The sequence below is a fragment of the Notechis scutatus genome, chromosome Z (assembly GCF_049901735.1).
Source record: "Notechis scutatus isolate UNSWTSFEM ecotype Mainland chromosome Z, rNotScu1.2, whole genome shotgun sequence".
NCBI classification, from domain to species: domain Eukaryota; kingdom Metazoa; phylum Chordata; class Lepidosauria; order Squamata; family Elapidae; genus Notechis; species Notechis scutatus.
Window position 1 is genome coordinate 139186488 of NC_142025.1, and position 26050 is coordinate 139212537.

The 26050-nt window shown below is 40.7% G+C and overlaps 1 protein-coding gene across 12 annotated transcripts; it reads right to left on the bottom strand.

The window, feature by feature from the left end:
- Positions 1 to 185: 185 nt before the first annotated feature.
- Positions 186 to 19805, bottom strand: LOC113418588 (uncharacterized). Of its 12 annotated transcripts, none has more exons than XM_087947575.1 (8): positions 19617 to 19805; positions 17108 to 17186; positions 16720 to 16784; positions 15160 to 16425; positions 10206 to 10332; positions 8357 to 8425; positions 3088 to 4236; positions 186 to 799 (listed from the first exon to the last, which is right to left on the bottom strand). In XM_087947575.1, exons 4-8 carry the CDS (start codon positions 16249 to 16251, stop codon positions 783 to 785), a joined length of 2454 nt encoding a protein of 817 aa, XP_087803701.1. In that variant the 5' UTR covers positions 16252 to 16425; positions 16720 to 16784; positions 17108 to 17186; positions 19617 to 19805; the 3' UTR covers positions 186 to 782. The 12 variants fall into 12 exon arrangements, with proteins under 12 accessions (XP_087803701.1, XP_087803698.1, XP_087803702.1 ...); XM_087947572.1 differs by having other exon boundaries at positions 3067 to 4236; XM_087947576.1 differs by lacking the exon at positions 16720 to 16784.
- Positions 19806 to 26050: the final 6245 nt, after the last annotated feature.

The following is a 26050-nucleotide window of genomic DNA, read 5'->3' on the forward strand; positions in this document are numbered from 1 at the left end:
TAGTCAAAGGAATCTCTTGCATAAATAACCCTCTAAGCATCCTTAGAAACAAACAGGATTATTTTTTTTAAAGGATTTGGAATTATAAATTACAGATCATTTGGTATGTGAACCAGAGCTGTTTGGTAGGATTAGGATTCAATGTATTGTACAAACTCCGCAAATGGGTTAATTAAGTAACCAGATTAAATGTTTAATACGTTTAATACAGTCAATGACTGCAGGAACACCTTTCAATTTCACTTAAATCCAAGAATTTCTCTGCAAGAAAGCAAATTCTCTTTCAACAAACCGAATGAGTGTCAACAGAAAATGCAGAATTGGTGTGAAAAAGCACAGCTTGGAATAAAGGTATTGCTGACTTTTATGAACCATCCCAAAGCATCATCTTGTTCCATTCGGTAAGGGCCAGAACCTGAAGTTAGTCTACTCTTCAGAAATTGCACACACAAGGCACTAATTGTAGAAAGTTCTTTATTCTGAAGTTATTCCTAAAAGGATGTTCATTCTTCAGGGATTCCATACTTTCAAAGGCAGATTAAAAAAAAAAGGTTGGTAGGGAGATCTCCCTTATCATTACAAAGCCAATGCAAAGAAGAAAAATCTTAGAACAAAAAGTGCCACAAAGTTTGGTCTTTCGTCTCCAATTCTCCTGAGACTACCTTTTTTCTTTTCGGTTTCAAAACTCTTTTTGTTTACATTTCACAAAACAGAGTCACAAAAATGTATTCTTCTTTTTTCCTATCTAGATTTTGCTTTTTTAGTTTTATGTCCAAATAGTTTCAGGGAGTAAATCCGCCTGAAAGAAAGGAATATAATTAATTCTAAATAAACATAGGGCTGAACCATTTCAGAAATGCAGAGCTAGAAGGTTAAGGCAACATCTGTTTTCCAACCCACACCCTTCATATCTCTAATAATTCCCTCCATCAAGAAGCTACATTGGAGGTATAATATCTCTGTGGATCTCCTTCCACAGGCAGGTGCAAGGATGTTGTCATTCCTCACGACGTTTTAGAAATATTGTAGCTTGTAGAGCTCTTCATCATCTCGGATAATTTTAATATTATTTGATTGTGAAAAAGCACTTGGTCCAGTTGTTATTTTGTAGTGATTTTACTGTACTGCAATGTGGTTTGTCTTAATTCAAACCCTTACTGGATTTCAACAAAAAACAAACAAAGAAAACCCCTCTCTGCTGATAAATACTTTCAAAAAATAATGATAAATAAATAATAGTGCAGTCTTCCTGCAGCTGCTATCTTTCTATGTGCTGGATTACATTCCTCCATCAAGAGGCTACGTTGGAGGTACAAAACGAAATTATTTTCTCATAAGAACCATCACTCTGGATCTCCGTCCAGTGGAGGCTGTGTGGATATTGTCATTCCTCATGACATTTTAGAAATATTGTAGGTTTTAGAGCCTTTCATCAACTCTGATAATTTGATTGTGAAACAACAGCTTGGTCCAGCTGTTATTCTGTAGTGATTTTACTGTACTGCAATATAGTTGTTTTAATTCAAGGCCTTACTGGATTAAAAAAACAACCGATACTTTCAAAAAATAAAATAAATAAATAATGGTCCAGCTTGTCTACATCTGCTATCTTTCTATGTGCTGGATTACAACTCACATCACCCCAAAAGCATGACTGTGGTGGCTAAGCATAAAACAAAATGCAATTCTAGACACCTGCAAAGTCCCAGGTGGGGGAACGCTATAGCAATCTAGTGAAAGTAGATGTCTATTCTTTTTTCTCCAAAGCAGAGTTTCTCAACCTTGGTAAATTTCAGATGTGTGGACTTCAACTCCCAGAATTTCCCACCCAACATGCCAACATTCTGGGAGTTGAAATCCACATACCTGAAATTTGCCATGGTTGAGAATCACTGCTCTGAAGGCCCAAATGCTGCCTTATTTAGTTTTAAAAAATAAGTAATTTGGCCCCCAGGGAAGGAAGGAAATTTCACCCAAGATATCCCAAGAAAAGAGGAACGGAAAAACAGAAGTGCCGTGGAGAGTAAAAGTTATCTCAGAGAAAGTATCTTTGGATACTGCCATATTGTTTTGCAAAATCTAGATTGATCAGCTGATTTCTTTGCCTTGATAGGATTGATAGAAATGAAGAATTGCCACTGAAGTAATAGATTGTTGGATTTTGTTCCAAATCAGACTCTTGCGCATAAGAGGTTTTTATTATTATATTATTATTATTATTTTTTAAAGTGGGAAAGATCAGCTTTCCCCACTGCCACAGCATGTGAGTGGGAAAAGTATTACTGATTTATTTCTACATATGAATAATGCAAAAGCAAAGAATGCCCTGCCCTGCAAGGAACAACTTGCCCCCACAGAGTCCTCTAATCACAACAATCCTGATTTGACATTTGTGCCACAGAAAGAAAAAGTGAAGAAAGTGAGAAAACAGATTCTATCTAACACCCCACCACAACCATGTGTTCCAGGGAACAAACACTGCTCTGCCTGCTAAGAGTAGCAAAGGGGTTACACATCCTGGTTATCAAATGTTTCTTTCCTGCCACAAAAGCTCTGCAGGGGCCAAATCTAAAATTAGGACCACGGGGCTAACCTGGCCACCAAATTACCAGATCTGTTTCTGGGGGAAGCTCTGTTTTTCAGCCCAACTACAAAGCAACATATAGCCAGAGAAGAATGTGGACATTTTGTCCCAGAATCCTTTGCAGTGTTTACCCAATTCATAGGCCCTGTGCTAGTATTGTCTGTCAGGCTGTATGGAACCCTGAAACGTGTGCCTCTTGGACCCTGCCTGTGATACAAACCCTGGTGAAATAATACAACCACTGGAATCTCTTCCAGATGTGGTGATCAAATTGTCCCACTCACTCATCCCACATTCCTTGTGAAATTACTTCCCTACCAACCCGTGTCAAATTGTGACGTGGATAGGATTCTGGAGAGGATCGGTAAGGCTTTCTGCATTAGGAGGGTTTATCATGTCCAGACCTCCACTAGCCTCTCTCAAGTGGATCCGCTGATGGTACATCATACTGTGTCTCCGCCTAAACCTCACTCCGCACTCACCACACTGATAGGGTCTCTCACCGGTGTGAATTCTTAGATGCCGAGTGAGATGCGACTGTCGTCCAAACCGCTTTCCGCATTCTATACAAGGATAGGGTCTCTCGCCAGTGTGAGTGATCTGATGCCGAGTCAGATGAGATTGCCGACTGAAGGTTTTCCCACACTCTGTGCAAGGATAGACCTTGGTTGCCAGGTGGGTCTTCTGGTGTCTCGTGAGACCGTAGAGATCATGGAATATTTCCCCACACTCCAAGCACCGGTAAGCTTGCTTCTCAGTGTGGGTTCGCTGGTGAGCGGCCAGCTCTGAAGGCCATATGAACCCCTTCCCACACTCAGTACAGAAGTAGCGTTTTTCTCCCGTGTGAATACGCTGGTGTGTGGCGAGTTCTGATGGCCATCGGAACGCCTTGCCACATTCTCCACAAAGATGGCGTTTCTCCGTCATGCCAGCTCCCGGGTGAGGGGGATGAGGTGGTTGGCTATTGCTGTTCTCACAATCAGCAATGGGAGGCAAACTGTTGCCTCCGTGGCTCCTCTGATGGGCCATCAGCTCCGAGGGCCACTGGAATCCTTTCCCACACTCAGGGCAGAGGTAGTGTTTGTTCTTGTTGTGAGTTTTCTGATGAGTAGCAAGTTCAGAGGGCCACCGGAACCCCTTTCCACATTCGGGACAAAGATGAGGTTTCTTGACTGTATGAGTTTTTACCATATCACCATTGGGAGGTGCTTTCTCACCTGTCAAAATATTCTCGGTTGTATTGAACTCGGAGGGCCAATGAAGCAAAGTGTCAGAATCCATGGTGTAGTGTGGCTGTTCCATGTCATGGATCCTCTTGTGGATGGCTAGCTCTGTTGACCAGCGGAATCGCTTGCCACATTCGGTGCAGACATGGCATTCCTCACCCATGTGGGTTTTCTGATGCCTGGTGAGGTGTGAGGATCGACCAAATTGTTTCCCACACTCAGTGCAGTTATAGGATTTGGGCCGGGTGTGGACTTTTTGATGAAGGGCCAGTTCTGACTGGCAGCGGAATCGCTTTCCGCATTCAATGCAAGGGTGGCGTTTCTCTCTTATCCGTATCCTCTTCGGAGCCATATGCGGCACTGCTCCGTTGGATTTTTCTCCAAATCCCATCTGAGGATCTGCTCTGTTGGGAGTCTGGGCACCTGCTTTGATGTGGGAATAAGAGAGAATTCAAACGGTTTATAGACATCATCTAGCTTTGCTGACTCAATAAACCATGATCAGCCAACTTATATTCATATATATAAAATATATATATTTTACAAAACTGAATGGATTAATTACACCCCGGGGGAAATAATATTAGCCAAGTTACTAGTTCAGTTTAGGTTAATTGACTGAATTAATTATGCTTACACAAGAGAAACTTAAGAAAGTGGTTTTCAGACATCACACATATACACACTCATATTCCAATAAGTACTTCCATGTAAGGGCCTTTCCATTTTATCTTACATAGCAGATAATGTCCCTCCTCCTAAAGGGGTGTCTCCTCTGCAGATTTTCTTAGCTAGCCCTTCTCAACCTAACATTATCCAGATTATTTGGGACTTCATCTTCCATAAGAGAGGATTTACTGCAGCACCTGGCAAATCTGCTCTAGCTGTGAAAGCTAAAGAGGGGTGAAGCTTAGTTGGTATTTTAGATGGGAACCAGAAGTGGTATTCAGCAGGTTCTCGCCAGTTCTGGAGAACCAGTAGTGGAATTTTTGAGTAGTTCAGAGAACCAGCAAATTCTACCTCTGACTGGAGATTTTACAGTATCCTTCCCCTGCCACGCCCATCAGGCCACGCCCACAAAACTAGTAGTAAAAAAATCCCACCACTGATGGGAACTGTAAACTAGATTAAGCAATCAAAAGCCATCACAGAAGAAGGCAATGGTGGGCCATTTATCCATGAAATTGCCAGGAGTCAAACTCTGCTTGAAGACTTCACCTTCTTTCTTTTGGTCCATATTGTCAGAAACTCTAGTTCAAAGGTGTCAAACTACGTTGTCACAGCGTCCCCTGATGTATCAGGAATTTTTTCCCCTCTGCCAAACTGGATATGGGTGCATCTGGCCCATAGGCCAGGAGTTTGACAGCGCTGCTCTAGTTGTATTCCCAACATATTTGGGATTACAGAGAGTCTGGAGTTCGATCCTGATGGGGCTCAAGGTTGATTTAGCCTTCCATCCTTCCAAGGTCGGTAAAAGGAGGACCCAGATTGTTGGGGGCAATGTGCAAATAATGCTGATATTGTAAATCACCCAGATAATGCTATAAAGCACTATGGGGTGGTATATAATCTAAATGTTTTTGCTATTGCTATATTCAGGTATCCATTTGGATTAATCATTGTGATAACATACCTTACATATGATAATAACATGCAAACAGAAAGATACAATCCAAAGTTTTATCCAAAGCAAGGGCAGTAGCATCTACAGCAAATGTGACTGATGCCCAAACATGCAACCCCCGATATCATCACACAAATGACACAAGTACATATTTGCGTTAAGACATCTGATACAAATTCATAAGTCAGGACATTTGTGCAATGACATTTATCTCACACAAAGTATTAGTTTACCTCCTTGCAGATGCTACGAGCAAAGAACTGGTGACTTTTTAGTTGTGGTTGAGATTTTAACTCCCATCTCCCCTGGTCAAAGGTCAGGAATGGTAAGAATTGTATAGGTAGTCCTCGACTTACAATCACAATTAAGCCCCAAATTTCTTTTGTTGTGAGATATTTATTTTCTGATCCCCCCCCCATTTTACAATATTCCTTGCCACTGTTGTTAAGTGAATCACTGCAGTTGTTAAGTTAGTTACCCGGTTGTTAAACAAATCTGGCTTCCCCATTGACTTTGCCTGTCAGATCCCAAAAAGGGATCATATGACCCCAGGAACACTGCAGCCGTCATAAATATATACTAGTTGCCAAATATCTGAATTTTGATCATGTGACCATGAGGATGCTGCAAAGGTCATAACTGTGAGAAATGGTCATAAGTCACTTTTTTCACTGCAGTTGTAACATTGAACAATTACTACATGAACTGTTGTAACTCAAGGACTACCTGTAATTGATAATCAAAAAGACAAGCAGTTCCACGAAATGATTTAGATTTTCAGCCTGAATGGTTTTTATTAAAAAGTGCTCTGTTCCTTATAAAGACAACCAAATTTTGCTAGCTTCAGACACTATAATTTTCCTCTGTCTCATGCACTTACTCCAGAATAAGACATCACTGAAATAAAAAAACAACAACTTGCTGCTTTCTTAGTCTGCATTAACTAATAATCCATATAATTGACAATTAGCATTCATTATTAAGTTTGACTAAAACAACATGTCTTTTAATTGGCGAAGTAGCCACTTTGTAACATTTAAGGCATTTTTCCGGAAGTACAAGCCTGTGTTGCAATGCAATCAGGCAGCATAAATAGTACAGCTGGTGTCAGCCCTGAAGACATCTTTTAAGACGGAGACATTTTGGGAGCATCTTCAGGACTGCCACAGCCAGGGCGGTCTGAGCTGTGGGAAAGCGAGGGGGGAGATAGCGATAGCTGGGGATGTGTAGTCAAAACAACATTCTTTCCCGTGGGAGCCAAGGACGTTCGACCAGGTGTTGGGAGAGGCATGGACCAAAGCCAGCCAGATGGTGGCTGTGACCTAGTTGGACGCTGGGATGAATGTGTGACCTGAGGGGAAGAATTTTGGGGTTTGATTTGGGTGGGGAAACCTCAGATCCTCCAGATCTGGTTTTCCCCAGATGTGCCAATAGGACATGCCTAATAAATCTATATTTTCAGGAATATGCCTGCCTTGGAGTTTTGATTCTGTTGGGTGTGTTAACTGGAACCCCGACATCTGGTTTCTATCTCTTTCAATTATGTTTATATTACTATGATGATGGTTATTGTTTTTGTTATTATATAAAGCATATATTCCTAGCTCCTATCAGTATGATGGTTAAGCAATGCTGGAAAATTTTTAGAAGCTAGACATAACATGGCTGGAATAGATTTCCAACAGTTGGAACTGCAGCTAGCCCTTGACCATAGCTGAGCCCAAAAATTTCTGTTGCTAAGTGAGGCATTTGTTAAATGAATGTTGTCCCATTTAATGACCTTTCTTGCCACAGTTGTTAAGTGAATCACTGCAACTGCTAAATTAGTGACCCAACTGTTAAGTGAATCTAGCTTCTCCATTGACTTTGCTTGACAGAGGTTTGCAAAAAGTGATCACATGACCCTGGCACCCTGCAATCGTCATAGATACGAGTCAGTTGCCAAGCATCTGAATTTGGATCACATGACCATGGGGATGCTACAATGATTGTAAGTGTAAAAAGGGGACATGTCCACTTTTTTTCAGTGCCGTTGTAACTTTGAACGGTCATTAAATGAACTATTCCAGGGGTGTCAAACTCGATTTCATTGAGGGCTGCATTAGGGTTGTGTTTGACCTGGGGAGGGGCTGGGGGTGTTTGGACAGGGTAGGTATGGCCAGCTCAACGTCACTCTGGTGGCCTGAATGCTCTGCCAGTGAAAACGGAGCTCTGGAGGACCACTCACCGCCCTCGCAAGCTCCATTTTTGGCTGTGATGGCCTCCTGCAAGCCTCTGCCAGCGAAAATACCTGCTGCCGTCAGAAGTTCCGTTTTCGCTGGCAGAGGCACCATGGACCGGTCCTTCGCTGTCTCCAGGGCGCCCCTGCGGGCCAGATCTAAGCACTCTGTGGGCCAGATCCGGCCCCCGGGCCTTAGGTATGACATCCCTGAAATATTGTAATCAAGGACTACCTGTAAAACCTGTACTACCTAGCTGAAATTCTGTCAGCTGCTCCCCCACAAGACTATCATCTTAAATGGAAGAATTATAAGCTTCTTTTCACCATTATCATGCCGAACAAGCCCATGCTAATGCATTAAAAAGAAAGGATACTCTATTTGTCTGGTACACAATAATCAAAATAAGATTATTCAGATGCAGAAGACAATCTGAATTCATCTGCTTCATCGGTAAGTACCAAATGAGCTTGAGGGCGATTAAGGACAGCAGCCTTCAGACAATTGGCAAAAACCAATGTCTTTTTACTAATGAGAGATAGTGTTTTGGAGTTCAAAAAACCATAAAGACTTTTCACTGTTATAGCCAGGGCGGTCAGCCTTTCGATAGCTGAAGCCTGCCCTCAGATTGGGGTTGGAGGAGGGAGATAAGATCACAGCGATTCAAAATCATGCTGCTGCAGAAGGAAAGTTTTTGACTCACCTGAACCTCCTCCTCTTTCTCCTCCATCATCCGCAGAAGAATCCCAGGTGGCTTCTGAGTCAGAAGAACCTATGCAAGAAAGGGAAAACGTGAAACCTAAAGCTTACTTGAAAACATGCTTTGGGATGTGTAAAGAATACTCACCATCGCAAGACGTTTTTTAGATCTTTTGGAAGGAAAGCTAACAAATCAAATCTTTATTATGGTGAAAGACCAGCATAATGGAAAGCTGACAGGTTTCTGCCTGATAGCATGTTACTAATTGCCTGTATTTTTCAAAGACCCTGATAACGTTGTGGAGTCCAATGCCAAGGCAGCAAAGGAATGGATTGCATTATCCAGGGAAAATGAAGACATTATTCCAAATTCACTTCACTGGAATTCCATGGGAGAGAAAAAGATTTCTATGTTGTTTAATCATAGCCCAAAAAGAAAAAGAAAATTGTAGGGATATAACTTGGTTGCTATGTGCAAACTACTGGCTTCACAAATCACCTCTGCATGTTCCTGTTCTTGTTTTGATATGCATTTACCAGAGTTTAATCCCCAACCATGATCAGCTTTCAATTCTGCTTTAATAAATCTATTGTTTATACAAAACAGTTTATTATACTTCAGAAGGATGTCTGTGGATATTCTCAGCCATCCAGGTCATAGTTGTCTCAAATGTACTTTTTTAAAAAGGCAACTAGATTATGTTTTTTCCTTTGAGGAAAAAGACATTTCGCTTCTTATCCCAGAAGCCTCCTCAGTTTTAGTTGGACTGAAGGGGTGGGGAATGGAAGGATTAGTTTTGACAGGATGTTGGGCAAAGGTGGGTGGGGATGGGCGCAGAAGGATTATTTCTTTGCAGTCATCTCGTCATTAGCTCTCTCTCTCTCTCTCTCTCTCTCTCTCTCTGAGAACTGTTGAGGCCATTTGGGAGTATATCTGTGCCCTCATAATCAGAATGTAAATGGGGTGGAATCTTCTTGGAACTGCCGAAAGGACTGATTGTAGACAAGAGATAGATGGTCATGTTCCTCCCCCTCTGTTGAAGAACAGCTGTTCAACTTTTTTCCCCTCGTTCAAACCAATGATCCGCTCTCTATCCAGAATGTGGACTTCCAAATTAGAGTCTATCTATGTTAGAATTGAACAGTGCTCCCTCAAGAAGAGGGAGAGGGATAATGACACCATCTATCTCCTGCCTACAGCACAGTTCTTTTGGCAGTTCCAAGAAGATTCCACACCCATTTGCAGTCTGATTAAAGTGACCTTGAGAGCACAGATAATCCCCCAAGTGGCCTCAACGGCTCTCAGACAGAGCGCTAACCACCAGACGATTGGAAAGAAATATAATCCTTACATTCCTCCTGAACATCCTGTCAGAATACTTCTCCCAGTTCTCTCCCCACCGCTCCCCGGCAACCAATCGTCCAGCCAGAATTGATGAAGTTTCTTGGATGAGAAGCAAAACATCTTCCTCAAAGGAAAAAACACACAATCCAGTTGCCTTTTGGAAATGCACCTTTGAGATTTGAGGATATCACAGCAGACCAAATTTAAGAAGAATATAAGAAGAAAAAGAACAGAATTTAAGGTTCATTGCTTGTTCTTCAAAACAATGGCTATGAATGATGGCATCTGGAGGACACTGGATTGGAAAAGCTAAATTGAGTTATTTTTAAAAGTATACTTAGTCCTTCATTAGGATTTATATTACTCTATACATTTAGTTCCTAGATGTTTACCATTTTATATAATCCTTGTACGGTGGGAATGCATATATCAATAATAATTTTAAAAATGCATTTAGAGAAATAGAAGCAATTCAAAGCGCTAAGTAGGTGGATTGATAGTTCCTTACCAAGCAAACATATATCTACATCATCCCGTTGTCCAGTTTCCATGCATATATCTCCATGCTCAGTATTTGAAAGGACTTGGTCTCCATTAGGAAATGCCACCACTACTTCCTCAAATAAGTAAAAATCCTGAAGATTCATCAAAGAGGCACAATTAACAAAGAAGTCAAATACTAAACTAATTAGTATTTGTTTAATACTAACCTAAGCAGATTTAGAAAAATAAACATTTCCTCTCTGAAAAAGAAAATAAAAGGGGATAAAAATGTTGGCTGCAGCTCTCCCATAGGGATCTATTCCCCATACAGACCTGGCTGTTTGGCAGGGGTGGAGGGAATATTTACATCTTATTTTAAAACTACATATTCCTAGGTGGATTTAAGTAGAAAGTAGTTGGCCATCTGTAAATTATGCTATAGTACAGGGGTGTCAAACTCAAGGCCCGTGGGCCGCATTTAGCCTATGGGGTACTTAGATCTGGCCCATGGGAAACAGCAAAGGACTGGCAGAGGCTTGCAGGAGGCCATCACAGCTGTAAATGGAGATTGGGAGCCCATTTTCACTGGTAGAGCACTCAGGTCACTGTAGGCGCCCCCAACATGAGTATTGTCAAACTGGCCCTGCCCTCCCCACCCCAAGGTCAAACACAACCCTGATGTGGCCCTAAATGAAATAGAGTTTGACACCCCTGCTGTACTAGAATCCTGAACTGAACAAGAGTTGGATTAGATGTTCTCCAAGATGCCTACCAACTTACCTTCTATGAAACTAGGGAGAATTAAAATAACCCACCTCACAAGGTTGTTATTCTAAGAAAAAGAAGCATTACTGTATGCATGCCAGCTTGAGTTGTACAAAGTGAGGGATATCATCATAATCATAATATAGATTCTTCCCATCTCATAGTATTCTGCTATAGTTGCTATTCAGAATGTGGACTGCTTTATTTGCATTTTAGTATCATTTACTGATGGCAAGCAAAACACGCCACAAGTTTTAATTCAATTGATTATTCAATGCAGTCTTGGTACATGAAATCTTGGACAGTTTGACAACCAAAAGCATACATGGTTTTTCTTCTGCTTTCCTGTTGTATTAATTTTTGATTTTAATATTTTCTCTAAACTTCTAAACCAGGTGTGTCAAACTCATGGTGTCGCATCATTACATGATGTATTGCAACTTTTTCCCCCTTCGCTAAACCAGGGGTGGAGGTGGCCAGCGTGTGACGCATCCAGCCTGACACCCCTGCTCTAAACCCTTTCACTAAACCTGGAGCCAATAAGAGCCAACAACAAAAATAAGAGAACCCCACGAATCAGTTTCTATTTGGACTCTTCCACTTCCCTTTCAAACAGGAAAATCAAAATTAAAACCTCTCTGGAAAAAAACCAATACCTAACTCAATACCTAAGAGCACTTTGAGTCTGTTCCCTCCAACACAGAATCTGCAATGCTCCTATTAAATGAAATGAAATAGCAGAAATCTCAGAAGAACACTACAGTCTTCTGAAACTTTTAGCTTTTGACTATAAATTCAATAAATATTTTTTGAGACATGATTTGAGGGTCAATTTGGTTCAGTTGCAGATTTTTATGACTTTTGCGTAACCCTTTCTTTCTATTGATTCTTTTAAGGCAAAGGTGCACAACAATAATCTGAAGGCTGAGGTATGCTAAATTTGTCCTTTCATAGGCATTTTAGAAGCTGAGGCCAAAGCAAAAATTAAATTTCAATCAGTGGAATCAAATTTCAAAATTATCAATTAAATATAGTTGTGGCTTCCACAAATAATGAAGACTGACATTCTAGAAATGCTACAAGAATTAAGAAAAACTTTATTACCGCATGGATTTTAGAATTCGGGAAAGATGATATATTAGAGCTACCTGGCTGGGGATGATGGGGGATGCAATCAGACTTAGGAGGCCGAGTTTGTTGTACAGTATGGAAACTACATTAATCATTTTCTCAAGTGCTTCTGGTTTCCATAAAGAAGTTCCAATAAAAAAATCATGAATTGTGACTTTCTGCTCCAGTGTCACAATTTATATCAATGCCTACTTTCTGATTACAGTTTACATTTCTGCAGAAAGGAGCTCTTAGAAGAAACCTAATTTAACTTCTTAGCAGAAACCCTTTGCTTCCAGGCTGCAGGACTACAGCTCCCAGCATCCTTTGTGTAGTGTTCTGGAAATCTACTGAAGGCAGATGATGCAAACCTCTTTGTGGAAGACCATCATGACAAAGGAAATAAAGAGACAGGAGGGAGGATGTTGAAATGTTTTAATTTAAAGATTTCAGTGGACAGTTCAGAGATTTGAGGAGCTGAGAAAGAAATGAAAACATGGATCAAGAGTTTGGTTGTTAAAAATTATAAGCATGATGATGGTTTAGAGACAGAATATCCCTGATGTTTGAGGCAATTTCTAAAAAAATATATCTTGGGGATGAAAAAAAATGCATTAATTTTTCCTGCTGAGAGAGGGGAGAATTTTGCCCACACTCATTCCTGCTGGGGTGCCTCAGCTTTGGCATCCCAACTATTTATAATCGCTCAGATGTTAAAGAAGAAGCCTGATTGCCTCTGAAAACTACAGCTTCTGCTTCTTTCTTTCCTCTCTTTAAAGGGACATCCAAGAAAGTGAGGTATATCTGATGTGACCCTTTCCTGCACTCTCTTCCTTGGGAGGGAGAAAGGAATTCAGAGCTGCTTGATGTTCTGGCATGCGAACCCTTTCAATCTATTACCAAAGTGGCAGATAACATGTCAAATAATCGTACCCTTTTCCTAGGAAGTCAGGCCTTCTTTAGAACAATAACTGTTGGCTTCTGTGGGGAAAGTTAACAATTCTAAGTTTGATGTATATTGAAAACCAAACTCTGAAAATTTGGAATTTCTCTGAATTGATCAAGCTTGAATGTAAGTAAAAAGATAAATTTTACACTGCTGGAAGGAAATTATCACTACATAGCATATTTGCAATCTGGTCTAGTCTATATAGAAAAGGATTACACAACCAGCTGCCTGCTGGATCTTATGGACTACAGTTCCCACAATTTTTGCCCCAGGCCATGCCAAAACATTTGAAAATGTCCTTGTCTTCACAAATACAGTAGGAGACTTTTGAAGGTTCATCACTTTTGATAAAAGTTTTGCATCCAACTTCTCTAAATAAAAGGATCAAACAAGTAATGAGAGAATCCTGACAGTAACTTCAAAGTTGTTGCAACATAAAATTGCTGAAAATTTTCAGTAGACAAAACACGCACACATCTAGAGGACTCAGTTCTCTAGATACGTGCGTGTTTTGTCTACCGTTATGCCAAGAAATATTATGATGGTTTGTTGCACAGTACCCAAATGCTTAGACTGGATTTGGCATTTTTATGCATCAATTTCATTCTTCTCAAGGACTAGGACATTATTTACTGTATATCCCACCTTATTTTTAAAAATAAGATAGTGAACATACGTAACTTCTCCCACAGTATTTTCCCCACAATAACCAGAGACTGGTCTAAAGTCACCTAGTCCATTTTCATTCCAAGGAAGGACTAAAACTCACGGTCTCCTGGTTTCTAGCTCTGCATCCAGTTATACCGCTATTCCAATTCCCAAACATTTCAAGATCAAAACTTAGCTTCCAATTTTGCTGCAGTGGAGGTAGATGCACCCATGAGTCATTTTAAATCCAGGCTCGCAATTAATACACATTTGTAAATTAGGACAAAGTTCTAAAGAGCTAAATAGTTCCAGAAATGTCATTTTAATCTCAGTATGAATCAGGTGCTTCAACCAAGAGGATGTTTCTTCAGATAGGAACTTCTGATCAGTCTCATCTCCCTGTTTAAGATTGTCCATAACAAACTTTCTAAAAGGTCAGGCAGAAACCAGTGGACCTCCACAGACTGTCACTCTCAACACACCCATCAGTCTGGCTGATAAAAAGACACAGTGAATTGTAATTCAGAAGCACTGGGGTCGGATCACAGATTCCACATTGCTGGAAACCACAGGTGGGGTTGAGGATCAACCCAAGACTATAAACATATTTTTATGACAATAGCAATCTGAACCAGGAGTTGTCTCTGCCACTGGTTTGCATCCCTGCAGGAAATCAGGGAACAGCTTGCAAGCAATCAAAAACTCCAGCTCATTCAGCCATTGCCAGAATCCCCCCCACCCCATGCATATTTCCTCCCCATTTTTTGCACAGGGGCTTGACTGTCTGCTGTAAAAAAAAGCCCACCCCCACAACTTTCCAAGCTCATGGATTAAAAGTAGCAAGAAGTGAGGTGAGCATATGGAATCAGCAGGCCACAGTTGGCTAAGGACAGCTGGCAATGCCCATAGATTGCTGTGTGATAGGGCTGGTAAGGAGACAGTGGATTGTAGCATTTCATTTGCAGAGGAATGATCACACCTTTGGTGCTCCCCATAGTTCTGCAAGTAAAACAAGCCAAAGGAGAAGAAGAACGACCTCAAGTACTAGGTGTGGTTTGGTGTAGTTGTCTAAACTTGCTATAGAAGGAAATATTTTAAAATGGCATTCACCCTGCTAATTTGGACCAGCCATAAACCTGCTGAGACCTCCTCTGTCTACCTACTGGAAATAGAATGGAATATATTTCTTCAATTTTATGGTGTTTTATTTTATTGCTCTGTGATGTTTTATTGGGCAGTAATTGAGATTTGTATGCTTTGAAAGAAAGGTAGTATCATAAAGTCTTAAGAATAATAATTGCGTAATTACTACCAGTCAGGTGTGAACATCATTTGTTCCAAAAGGAAAATATTTTGACTCTCCACCCATTTCATTTACCTCCCATACTTGCTGCAGATATCCCATTTCAGGCACTTGCCTATCCCAGTCCCCCCCCCAAATAATATAGCCCAACAATGAACCTTAAGAATATATGCAAAGAAAGGAAGGGAGACTGAGCCATCTTACCTCCTCTTCTGGTCTTTCTGCTTCATTCTGCTTGGCTAGGAACTCCTCCGCTAGGGCCACGGCCCGTGCACAAGTCTCCGGGCTACACTCCCATACCCGACTCCGGATTCCAGGAGGGAGAACGGCTAGGAACTGTTCTAAGATCAGAACATCAAGAATCTGTTCCTTAGTACGGTTCTTTGGCTTCAGCCAGTGATTGCAGAGCTCCCATAGCTGACCGCATGCCTTTCGTGGACCCTCAGTGTCCTGGTAACAGAACTGCCGGAAGCGCCGGCGGGCAGTCTCCAGGCTGAAACTGCCTCCTCCAGATATAGGTGTCCGTGCTTTGCCAGTACTCCCTCTATCTGCACTAGCTGGGGAGCGTTGAAGGTCCTGGTGGCTCTCTTCAATGAAAGATGCTCCCCATGAAGATGAAGTATTCCCTAGTTGCTCCACAGTTGGGAAGGTGTCTAGTTCTACCTCTGCTGCAGCGACTTCCACTACCTGAGTGATATTGGAGGTGGCTGCTTCTGGTGATATTAATGGCGATTCTATAATTTCAGGAAGAAAAGGCTGTGAAGTTTGGGACACCTCCTCCCACTGGACCTCCCAGCGCTGAGGTTGTGCTGCCTCTAGCTGCACTGATTCAGCAGTTAGTGATGCCTCTAAGCCTAGCAGCTCTTCAACTGTTCCAGTACACACCACAAACAGGGAGTCATCTCCATTAACTGCTCCCACTGCCTCTTGCTGAGGACCTTGTGGATGTGCCGCCTCCTCCTCCTCATCCCCTTCTCCCTCCTCCTCCTCCTCCTCCTCCTCCTCCTCCTCTTCATCCTCCTCCTCCTCTTCTTCCTCCTCCTCCTCTCCCCTCTCTTCCTCTTCTTCCTCTTCATCTGCCTCCCCTTCAGCATCTACTTCTACTTCGTCAGGCTCTTCCTCCTCCTCAATTGTGATCTTTGGATACATCTCCTGCTCAAGCAGCACCTTAAAATGGAGATCCACTTTCTGTGAACCCTGTATGGACTCCATTTTATTTTCTAAGAGATAGACAGATTTATCCCAATTGTAGACTGAGGTTTGGCCAGTGATACCCCACGTCTCACAGGCAAACATGGTGGGAAGAATCTTCTTCCTCCTCAAATTTTGACCACAAGCTTAGGCCAAAGTTTGTCAACAATTTCCAGGAGGCAGAGAGACTGTTGTCAAGGAAACTGCTCTGTCACAGGATTCCGCCATATATCAAGTGGATTTGGCTTTTCCAAATGTGTTTACATGAGTACTTTCTCCCTAAAAAGACAAAAAAAAAGCAATCACCTGAGCAGTCAACAAAATGAGATTAATCAAATTCATATTTACATAATCCATTCCATATAAAAAAGAAAGGTATTTCTGAGGAAAAGGGGCTTTTTTGTATGGCTTGCTTTGGTTTAGTTTAAGATGATGGATGCGTTTCCCCTGGCAGAAACCATTTTAAGAAAAAAATTACCCTGAGGTGTAAAAAAATGACAAAAAAGACTTCACTTTTAAGAGCAGGACAGTTACCCCTGGGTTTCACATATTGCAATTATAATTCAAACATACTTCAATCATTTAAACCTGCTTTCATTCACAGGGGCAGTTGTCATCAGTCAGAAAGCTTCTATTGCCTAAAAAAAACACAGGGCAAATTAAAGACTGGAAAAGTTTAAGATGAGTTAATGTCAAAGAAAAACCTTCCTCATAACAGTTAACAACTCCTTCACAAAGATAATGGGGAAAGGAATAATGCTACAGTGATTATTCTTTGCCCAATCTATTTTTGGAAAGGGTGAGGATAAAGAGCAGGGGATGATGGTTTCATCCATGCAGCTCTCTCCCTGAATCTACACATTCAGAATAATAACTCTTCATAGATTCTACCACTTTAGAATCTGGAGGTAGGGTTAAGGTGCTGGTCTAAAAACCAGGAGATGATGAGTTCTAATCCCACCTTAGGTTTGAAAGTCAACTCAGTAACTTTGGGCGAGACACTCTTTCTCAGTTCAATTCACCTCACAGGGTTGTTTGTTCTAGGGAAAATAGGAGGAGGAAGGAATGTTAGGTATGTTTGCCATCTTGAATTATTTATAAAGTAATAAAGTTGGGATAAAAAGCTAATAAATAGATCACATCACAGTAAGGTTCTCTTCACTCATCTTTCACCATGCTGGAAGCCAAACTTAGAACTAAACTTTCTCCAATATGACAATATTTCTCAATTAAATGTTCTCATTGCAGAAATCACCTAATATATTATATCCAGCTCATGTTTTAAAATCCTAAGCTCATATAATATTGCTCCATCTCCCCAGAAAATAGCAAACCTGTTCCACAATAGTTACCTTATTTTATTGCAGTTTAAGTCTGTTGTTTGCACATCACCACACACAGGTGGTGATAAAATGAATAATTTATCAAATCTATACAATAAAATAAAATGCACAGAACCAGGATAATCTTAAACAATTCTTTGTTAACCAACAGAAAAAGTCAGGAATTTTCTCTCAAGTTTTCTAATTTCCAAACCAGGGCAAAATAGATTTGCAATTCCATTTAAAAATCATTTTTGCACAAAATCACAAGGATGCTACCTCTCATTTCTCCCCACTCATGAAGATGTCACCAGTGGCATATGGTGTCACTTCAGAATCAAGACCATAGAAAATTATGTTTAGTTTCTCTACACGTGAACTGATTTCACTGTATCATTTCACATTCATAAGTGACAATGATATGCAGGAAAACAATTGTTCAATAATGCTTTGGGGTGAATGTATCATATTCTAAAGATTCTCCCCAAAAAAAAAGAAAAAACAATTTTGAAGCTTTCTTCATTTTCAACTCCAGCAGTAATGGGTAAAATCTGGAAAAAAAATCCCTAATTTTTCATTTCAAAAATTGCATATTCTTCTTGTCCATTATTGCTCCTTGTCACATTGTAAGTATTGATTTATAACTGGGTTTTCCACTAGAGTTACTCAGTCAATATTAATAAGAATTTGAAAAGAAAATCTGGAGCAGGGCTCTACATCTTCCCAACTGAAACATCACAAAGTAATGTTTCTGGTTCTCCAAATAATCATCGAGATATTTAATCTTTCTAAAAGGAAAAAAAAGCCTCCTCTTTCAAAAAATGCAAATGATCAAATATAAAGCTACTATCCAGGACAAAACCTATTATGAAAACAAGCAACAGTAACAGCAGGGGCAGTTTTGCCTATTACATTTACACATTTAGATGTATTGTACATGGAAAGGGTATTTTTTTCAGAATCAACAATTGTCAGGTTTACAGATTCTGATTTACTGGATGCAATCTCTAGGGTTTTGACAAACAAGCAAAAACATCAAACAGATTATTTTCATTGATTTATTTTGCCAACTCAATCATAGACCTCTGAGGCAAAGGAATTTTTCACAAGATATATATCTAAGAAATTCAAAATTCTACCTCTCACTTTCCAAACAATACCCAGAGAAATATCTGGCTCACAAATGCATCCCCTCCTAAAATATTCATAAAATTCCCTAGAGAGAAGATAAAGGAGCAGAGGATAAGGCCTTCTTACTAATTACTAACCTCATCAATTGTGGGTTTTTTTTAATGTACCTGCATAGCAGCAACTCTTATATAAGAGCCACACAATTTTTTAAATAATTGGAATGGAGGCTCTGACTGATTCTTTAGGGAATTCATTCGGTGTCACAGGTTTAGGAAGCAGGCAGGTCATTTTCAGTTATTCCTAAATGAGCAAGTCATGTCACTTTTTCCCAAACAGGGTTTGGCCTTATAACATCACCTTATTGTTGAAACTGAGTTTGCATAAAACGAACCTTCCTCTCCCTTCCCCACTTCAAACGTTAAAAACCCCTTCCTCCATTTTACGGTTTGCAAACTCCTCTTCCTGTTCTCCCCCACCTCCCGAACACAGCTGCCCCTAACTTTCCCCTTCCAACTTCGTTTATTGCATCTCCACTTCCTGTCACCCGCTTTCCAGGAGAACATTTTCTTCCCCTCCTCCCCTTCTTCCTAAAACGTCTACCCCCCTCCCGACCCGCAAAGGGCTTCTCCCACTGCAAACCCCGTTCGGGGCCCCCACCCCGTTTGCAAGAGGCACGCACCCCCACGGAAAGGACCTTGAGCCATTCATTCCCCAACCCCGCGCAGTCACTTTCCTATCTGCTGCGCCCACCCTTCTCTTGCAAAGCCGGGCTTTCGACTGCCCTACGCCCCACGGAGCAGAGCCTCTCGGGGCGCTTCCAACCCATTCGTTCCCCCCATATGACACCAAGACAAGGGGAATGCAGCCATTTTGCCTCTTTGATGTGGTTGGGGATGGGAGGGGCAAAGAGATGGCTAAGCTTTCTCCCACCCAGCCACCAGTTTCCGATCTTTTGATATTATACTCACCTTGGACGGGGGGTGATAAAAGGAGCGCCCTCCCCACCTAATCCCTTACCTTGCCGCCGACGCCACCACCTCCTCCTGGTCGTCTCGCACGTGTCTTTAGAAGAAGGAAAGGTCCGCCTCTGTCCTGTAACTCACCCTTGCAAGGGAGAGCTGGTCTTCCCTCCCGCCCTCTTGCACCAGATGCGGCTGCTTAAGCGGGCGAGGGAGGGACTCGCTACCCCGAACCTTTTTCACCACTCCAAAGGCGGAGCAGGAAGGCGCCGCCTCCTCTTCCTTGTTTCCCACGTGGTCGCCAGGCTATTAACCCTTTTTCAGTCCAGAATTTTAGCGCGACCCTTTCTCCCGTCTCCCACCCACCTCCGCCAGGATCGGATTTTTTTATTATTATTATTATTTATTTTCGTGGGTTTCAGATCCGGGCCCTAGTTTAAGGTTTGAAGAGGAAGAGTTTTGGAAAACTGATTGTCTCCAGACACCTGCCTTGACAACGGAATAATCGTAATAGTAGCAGAAATGATAATAATGACAATCATCATATGATCATGATCATGATAGTTTGATCATGGGACATATATACTATCACGGGATATACACTATTCCCAGACGTTCTGCCTCGTATTTTATTTCCTTTGAGATTACATTCAAACCATGCCTTTTCATTTTCATCTTCTAAACCGGAGTTGACCTTATTGAACTGCTGTTCCTAAAAATAAAATAAAAAACCTCTAAAAAGCAAACAAGAAAATGATTCTTGTAGCCCGTTGCGAGCTAAACCACTTATGCTCTCTCGGAGAACGCCAGACGGACATCTAAAGTTTATAATGTACTGATAGCTTTTTCTTCTTCAATTCTTTTTTCGGGGAGGAAACAAACAAACAAAAGGCCCAGGTGGGAAAGTTCCGGGGAGGTACAAATGAAAGAACGTGGTCTGGATCCTAAATAAAATTCTGGAGAATATGCTGAGAATCTTCAATAGAGTCCCCTTATGTGAATATTCTGAACCCGGATTAAATTTCTTTCTAGAGTTTTTGTGTAATATGTTACAGCACAAACTGAAAACTGGGATTTCAAATAAAAAAAACCCCATTTCTTCTTCAACGATAAAAGTTTACATTGTAATTCAGAAAAACGTTTTATCTTCATGGATTTCTGAAAGTGTTTGTGCCTCAACCAAACAATGTTTGGTTTTGTCAATGGGAATCTTACCCTTGGCTCAAACTCCAAATTACCACTACAGCAGCGGATTTCCAAATGTTTTTTGACCTCAAAAATTTCAAAGATCAAATAAATATCTTTAAATTTTTCAGTTTTAATTTCTCAGTTTTAAATTTCTCAGTAAATATCTATATAAAGTAAACCCAAGTAAACCCAAACTCCTTGGAGTCATCAGTCTTTTTTAAGAAAGTAAAGGTGTCATGATGTTTGGAAAATGTTTGTGAATCACTAACACGTGTATTCTCTTTCTTGCTTGAATGGACTTTATTGATTCATTTTACTGGAGAGCAACTAAGGAGAAACTAAGGATTTGCACACAGACCCAGAGACAGGTTCTACACACAGAAGTTACTCAGTATCTATTATAGCAAGGACAACATATTAAACTTATATGACACCAAACTCTTACTCTCAAAATCAAACAAAACATGACATTAAATAATGCATTGTTTCTCAATGTTGGCTATGGAGTTCTGAGAGTTGAAGTCCACACATCTTCAAGCAGCCAAGAATGAAAAACATTGCAATGAAGGATAAGGATGAAAGATGGCAAACACAATTAAGTGAGGGGTTTTGCTCTCCCTCACTGAAGACCAAGGTGAAGAACTCTTCTAAATAACACCAGAGTAGAGGCTTTTATTTAATTTTGATGGATGCAAGCAATCATTCATTTGATGATGGTTTAAAATTACACTGGCGCTGAAAAAAAGTGACTTATGCTTGGTCCTCACGCTTACTACTATCGCAGCATTTCCCCAACATTTAATCAAAACTTGGGTGCTTGGCAAACAGAATATATTTATGATGGTTGCAGCATACTGGAGTCATGTGATTTCCATTTGCAAACTTCTCAACAGCTTCTGACAAGCCAAGTCAATGGGAGAAGCTGGATTTGCTTAACAACTGCAGCAACAAGATCATAAAATCAGGTACTATTCACTTAATAACTGCGTTATTTAACAATGGAAATTCTGGTCCTGATTGTGGTCATAAGGTACAAGATTTTGCACAACCAATGTTGTGCAATTAGAACTTAGCTTGTAGATACAAACCTCAGGGTGCTCTCTTTCTCTCCCCTCCCTCCCCAAGCAATGCTACTTCCAGGCTGAATTTGGGAACTCAATTATGTTTTTTTAAATAATTTCAAATAGTTCATCATGTGGGAAAACTATCAAATCATGGGCATTCTCAAGAGTTTGAACCAAGAAGCACTGACAGTCCAGATGTGGTTTCTTCTTTCTGCAGATGGGATTTGTATGACTTAAGTTTTCCAGGGATTAATATGATAGAGGGCAAGAGTGAGAAAATGAGCTGAGAGGAGAACTAAATTCCTTCCTGCTCTGCCTTCTGTGGTGATGGGAATCAGGTGTTCCAACAGGAAAGTGGAAAGGTTATGTGTGAGGGATCTGGAAGATGACAGAAGAATACATATACATAAAAATATACATGTATGTTCAGCTGAAGAATTGAGAGACAGGCCTAAATTTATTGAGATCAAGTGACGTTGATTCCATGTGGCTCATTGTAAAGCATGCATACTTTTTTTTAAAAAATTAGTACTTTCCCTTCTCTTAGCATCCCCCAAACACACCTATTGAAAAATAGTCCTTTGTCTAAAACAAGGGCTAGGGAAGTTTGATTGGCTAGCTAAACAAGAAGAATGGGGCAAGTGAAGTCTGTGAGCTCTAGTTTTATCCAAAGTGAGTCCTGGATTCAAAAATAGCCCACCTATGAATGTAGGTCAGAATGAAACTAAGATGAATCTTTTACTTCAGTTTTCAAGAAAGCTGAATTGGATTCCAGAGGTATTATGAGAAATAGTTTAAATCTTGTTAAGAGTGTTGAAAGCATTTTAATAAAATTCCTTCGAATACCACAGTACTCAAATTCTGATTTTGGCAACCTAAATGAAAGCAAATTTGAACTTCATTTAATTCAGGGCTGTCAAATTCACAGGCCACGGGCTGAATGCATCATGCACTGGCTAAACCCAGGCCTGGTTTAGTGAAGGGGGAAAAAGCCATGATACATCACATGATACTGCCATGATGGCCCAAGTTTGACACCCCTAATTTAACTGCTTCATTTGCAAATTTCAAGTTAAACACTTGATATATGTGACAGCTGGAATAAATTTGATTGACTCCCTGTTCTATACAGTGAAACTGCTTGTATGTCATAATTTGCTTTTGTCAGACTTCTTTTTTGGAAAATATTTTATTTTTTATTTATTTTGTCAAGCAATTATAAGATAGCAGGTATAAGTATAAGCATGGTTATGAATACATGAAATGGATACATATAAGAAAAAACAACCAATAGGACAGGGACAATAGGTAGGTTGGTGTGCTTATGCACGTCTCTCTTAGGAAAGGGGTGAGGTCAATAGTAGACAGCCTAAGGTTAAAGTTTTTGGGATTTGGAGAAGAAACCACAATCTTATTACCTTATATTCTCTGGATGAAAAATAAAAATTGTTAACTGATTAATTGTAAGTATTTTAACTCATTCACTTTTGGTACATCTTTCTATCAATAATGCAAGTCCTGAAAAGACTTTGGTATGATGCAGAAGTGTTATATTTAATTAGTTATTAGGTAGGTAGATCTTAGAGAAGGCTTTCCATGATAGGTGAGACAGAAAGAGGGAATGCTTCTAAAAAAAGAAGAATGGAAAATCATTTAATTGTATAAGACTTTATAATTGATTATCATTTTTTTGAAAAAATATTTCAATAGCCCACACAGCTCCTTCAAATAGGTTTCCACACAGACTGAATTAGAACAGATTCAATAGGCAGGTTATTTTTCTTTTGTATTTGCTAGAGAAAGGGAGTCTTTGGAAGAGAGACTTGAAGTTAGTACCATGAGAGTGAAAATGGCAGGAGACAGAGACAAAGGAAGACTTGGGATCCTTAAAAGTGTCTCTGTGGTTACATAGAATCAAAAGAGAAGAACAAGGAGCAGCAAACTTTAATATAGGAGAAGCACCAGAGAAAGCAAGACAAATTCCTTGTGTCCTTCATGTGGGAAAAATCTTGAGTTGGAAGTTGTCTCCACTGCAAAAGGAGGAGCCTGATGTAGGGGTGATCCAGCACTGGAAAATTCAAAGCCAAGACCCAGAACATCCCCTTCATTTTGGTGCAGGAGGAGGTGGCCAATAGCCATTTGAGCCATAGGAGGACTCACAAGTGCTTCTGGCTTCTTTTGAGAATGGTATGGTCTCTGTGTAGTTGCATTTTAGTTCTGTGTTGCTAAGGCTGGTGCATTCTGTGACCCTAGGTGTGCTGCACCCAGTGACATTAAAGCATCTCTCAGAGGTAGTTACTGCAGCAATGTGTAGGGTGTACATGGTGGGGTCTTTGGTTTTTGTAGAGTGGCCCCAGCTAAAAATGCTTTCGTAGGAGTCAGGAAGGTTTCTAAATGTGGTGTAGTTAATGATGTTATGTCGTCTAGTTGCCACTCCCATTAGGCCTGTGGTTAAGATGTCCTTGACTGATTTCCCTCCTGCTAAGCAAAAGTTAGTGGTGTTGAGTATTTCCCTTGCTAAATATTCCCATACGTTTCCTTTCTCTGGGATAAACTTTGGTTCCAGGAATGTAGTTGCTTGTGTTATAAGTGTTACAATTGTTACAGATAATAATACATAGTATATATTGCATTTCATGTTTCCCATTGCTAGATTCCTTTCCCCCCCCCCTTTGTACAATGTAAAAAAAGGTAACAATAAAATTTAAAAAAAGGTATAGATCAAGTCTCAAAAATTACTAAAAGGTATGGCTGAAGTCTCTTCCTTGTTAAAAAAAAATACGAAGAAAAAAGGGAAAAAAGAAAAAATGGAGAAGGTGAGAGAAAAATAAAAATATAAAAAAAATATAGAGCTTTATAACTTAGCACCTGGGAGTCCAGTTTTGTGTAATTTAACATTTGTACTTGGTTCCTCACAGTTGTGTGATTCAGTGGTGTTGAAGAATGCTGCAAGCGTCCATTGATCTGTGTCCAGATTTTTCTTGAGTTTGATTGGTGGGATTGGTTGTGGTGGAGTTTGGCTATGGTCTGACTGCTGGCTTTGCATGTGTCCAATGTATCCAAGAGTCTCGTTCTGCAACCTTTATGGCGGTGTGTGTAGTTAGTAAGACTTGGTAGGGTCCTTTCCACCTGGGTTGTAAGGGTGAGGTTCTGGTGAAGAACTTGATCCACACCCAATCTCCCGGCTCATATGGATGCAGGGCTTCTTCCAGGGGTAAGGTCTGTGTCAGCGCACTCTGGGTCCAGAGGGTCTGTAGTCTCTTTTGCAGGGCTGTAAGATAAGAAGAGAGAACCATATCCCTCCTATCTAAGAAAAGGGAATGAGGATCTAGGCCTTGTAGGGTATCGGGGGGGCGACCAAAAAGGATCTCAAAGGGGGAAATACCTATATCTTGTCTTGGTCTAGTTCTGATATAAAAGAGGGCAATTGGGAGCACTTGTGGCCAGGAGAGGTGTGTCTCCTGACAGAGTTTGCCCAGTAGGGTCTTCACCACTTTGTTTTCTCTCTCCACGGCTCCTGATGATGTCAGAGAATAGGGCACATGGAGGTTTTGGGTAATGCCCAGGGCCTGGAATATATGTGTGAGGACTTGTGCTATGAAGTGTTTTCCCCTATCCATGTCCAGAATGGTGGGAACCCCGAACCTAGGCACAATGTCTTTGAGGAGATATCTGGCTGTTTCTAGGGCAGTAGCATGGCGGCATGGGAAGGCCTCTACCCAGTGGGTTAGTTGGTCCTTGCAGACAAGAGCATATTGATACCCATTTGCCTTAGGTAGCTGTATATAATCCATTTGGATCTTTTCAAATGGTTTCTGCACCCAGGGTCTTCCTCCTTCATGAATTGCTTTTCTGGAAGTGGTATTATTTGCTTGGCAGGTTTGGCATGTAGTGGCTATTTTTGTAGCCTCGTTATAGGCTCCAGGTGCATACCATACCCTCCTGATGGCATCTACCATAGCTTGTGTGCCACAATGTCCCTTTGTATGTAGTTTTTGGCAAATTAACCTAAGGAGACGTCGTGGGGCTATGGGTCTGCCATCTGGGTCTCTCCAAAATCCTTGCTCAAAAACTGCTGAAAATTTTTTTCCCCATTGTTCAGATTCCCCTTTATCTAGAAATTGTTTGTATGGTAGTTCTGGTTTAGTTGTTAAGGCTGGTGTCATGATGGTGTGAGGTAAAGGTTTGGTTGCCACCCATTTGGGTGTTGCATCTGCATATTGGTTTCCTTTTGTTATTG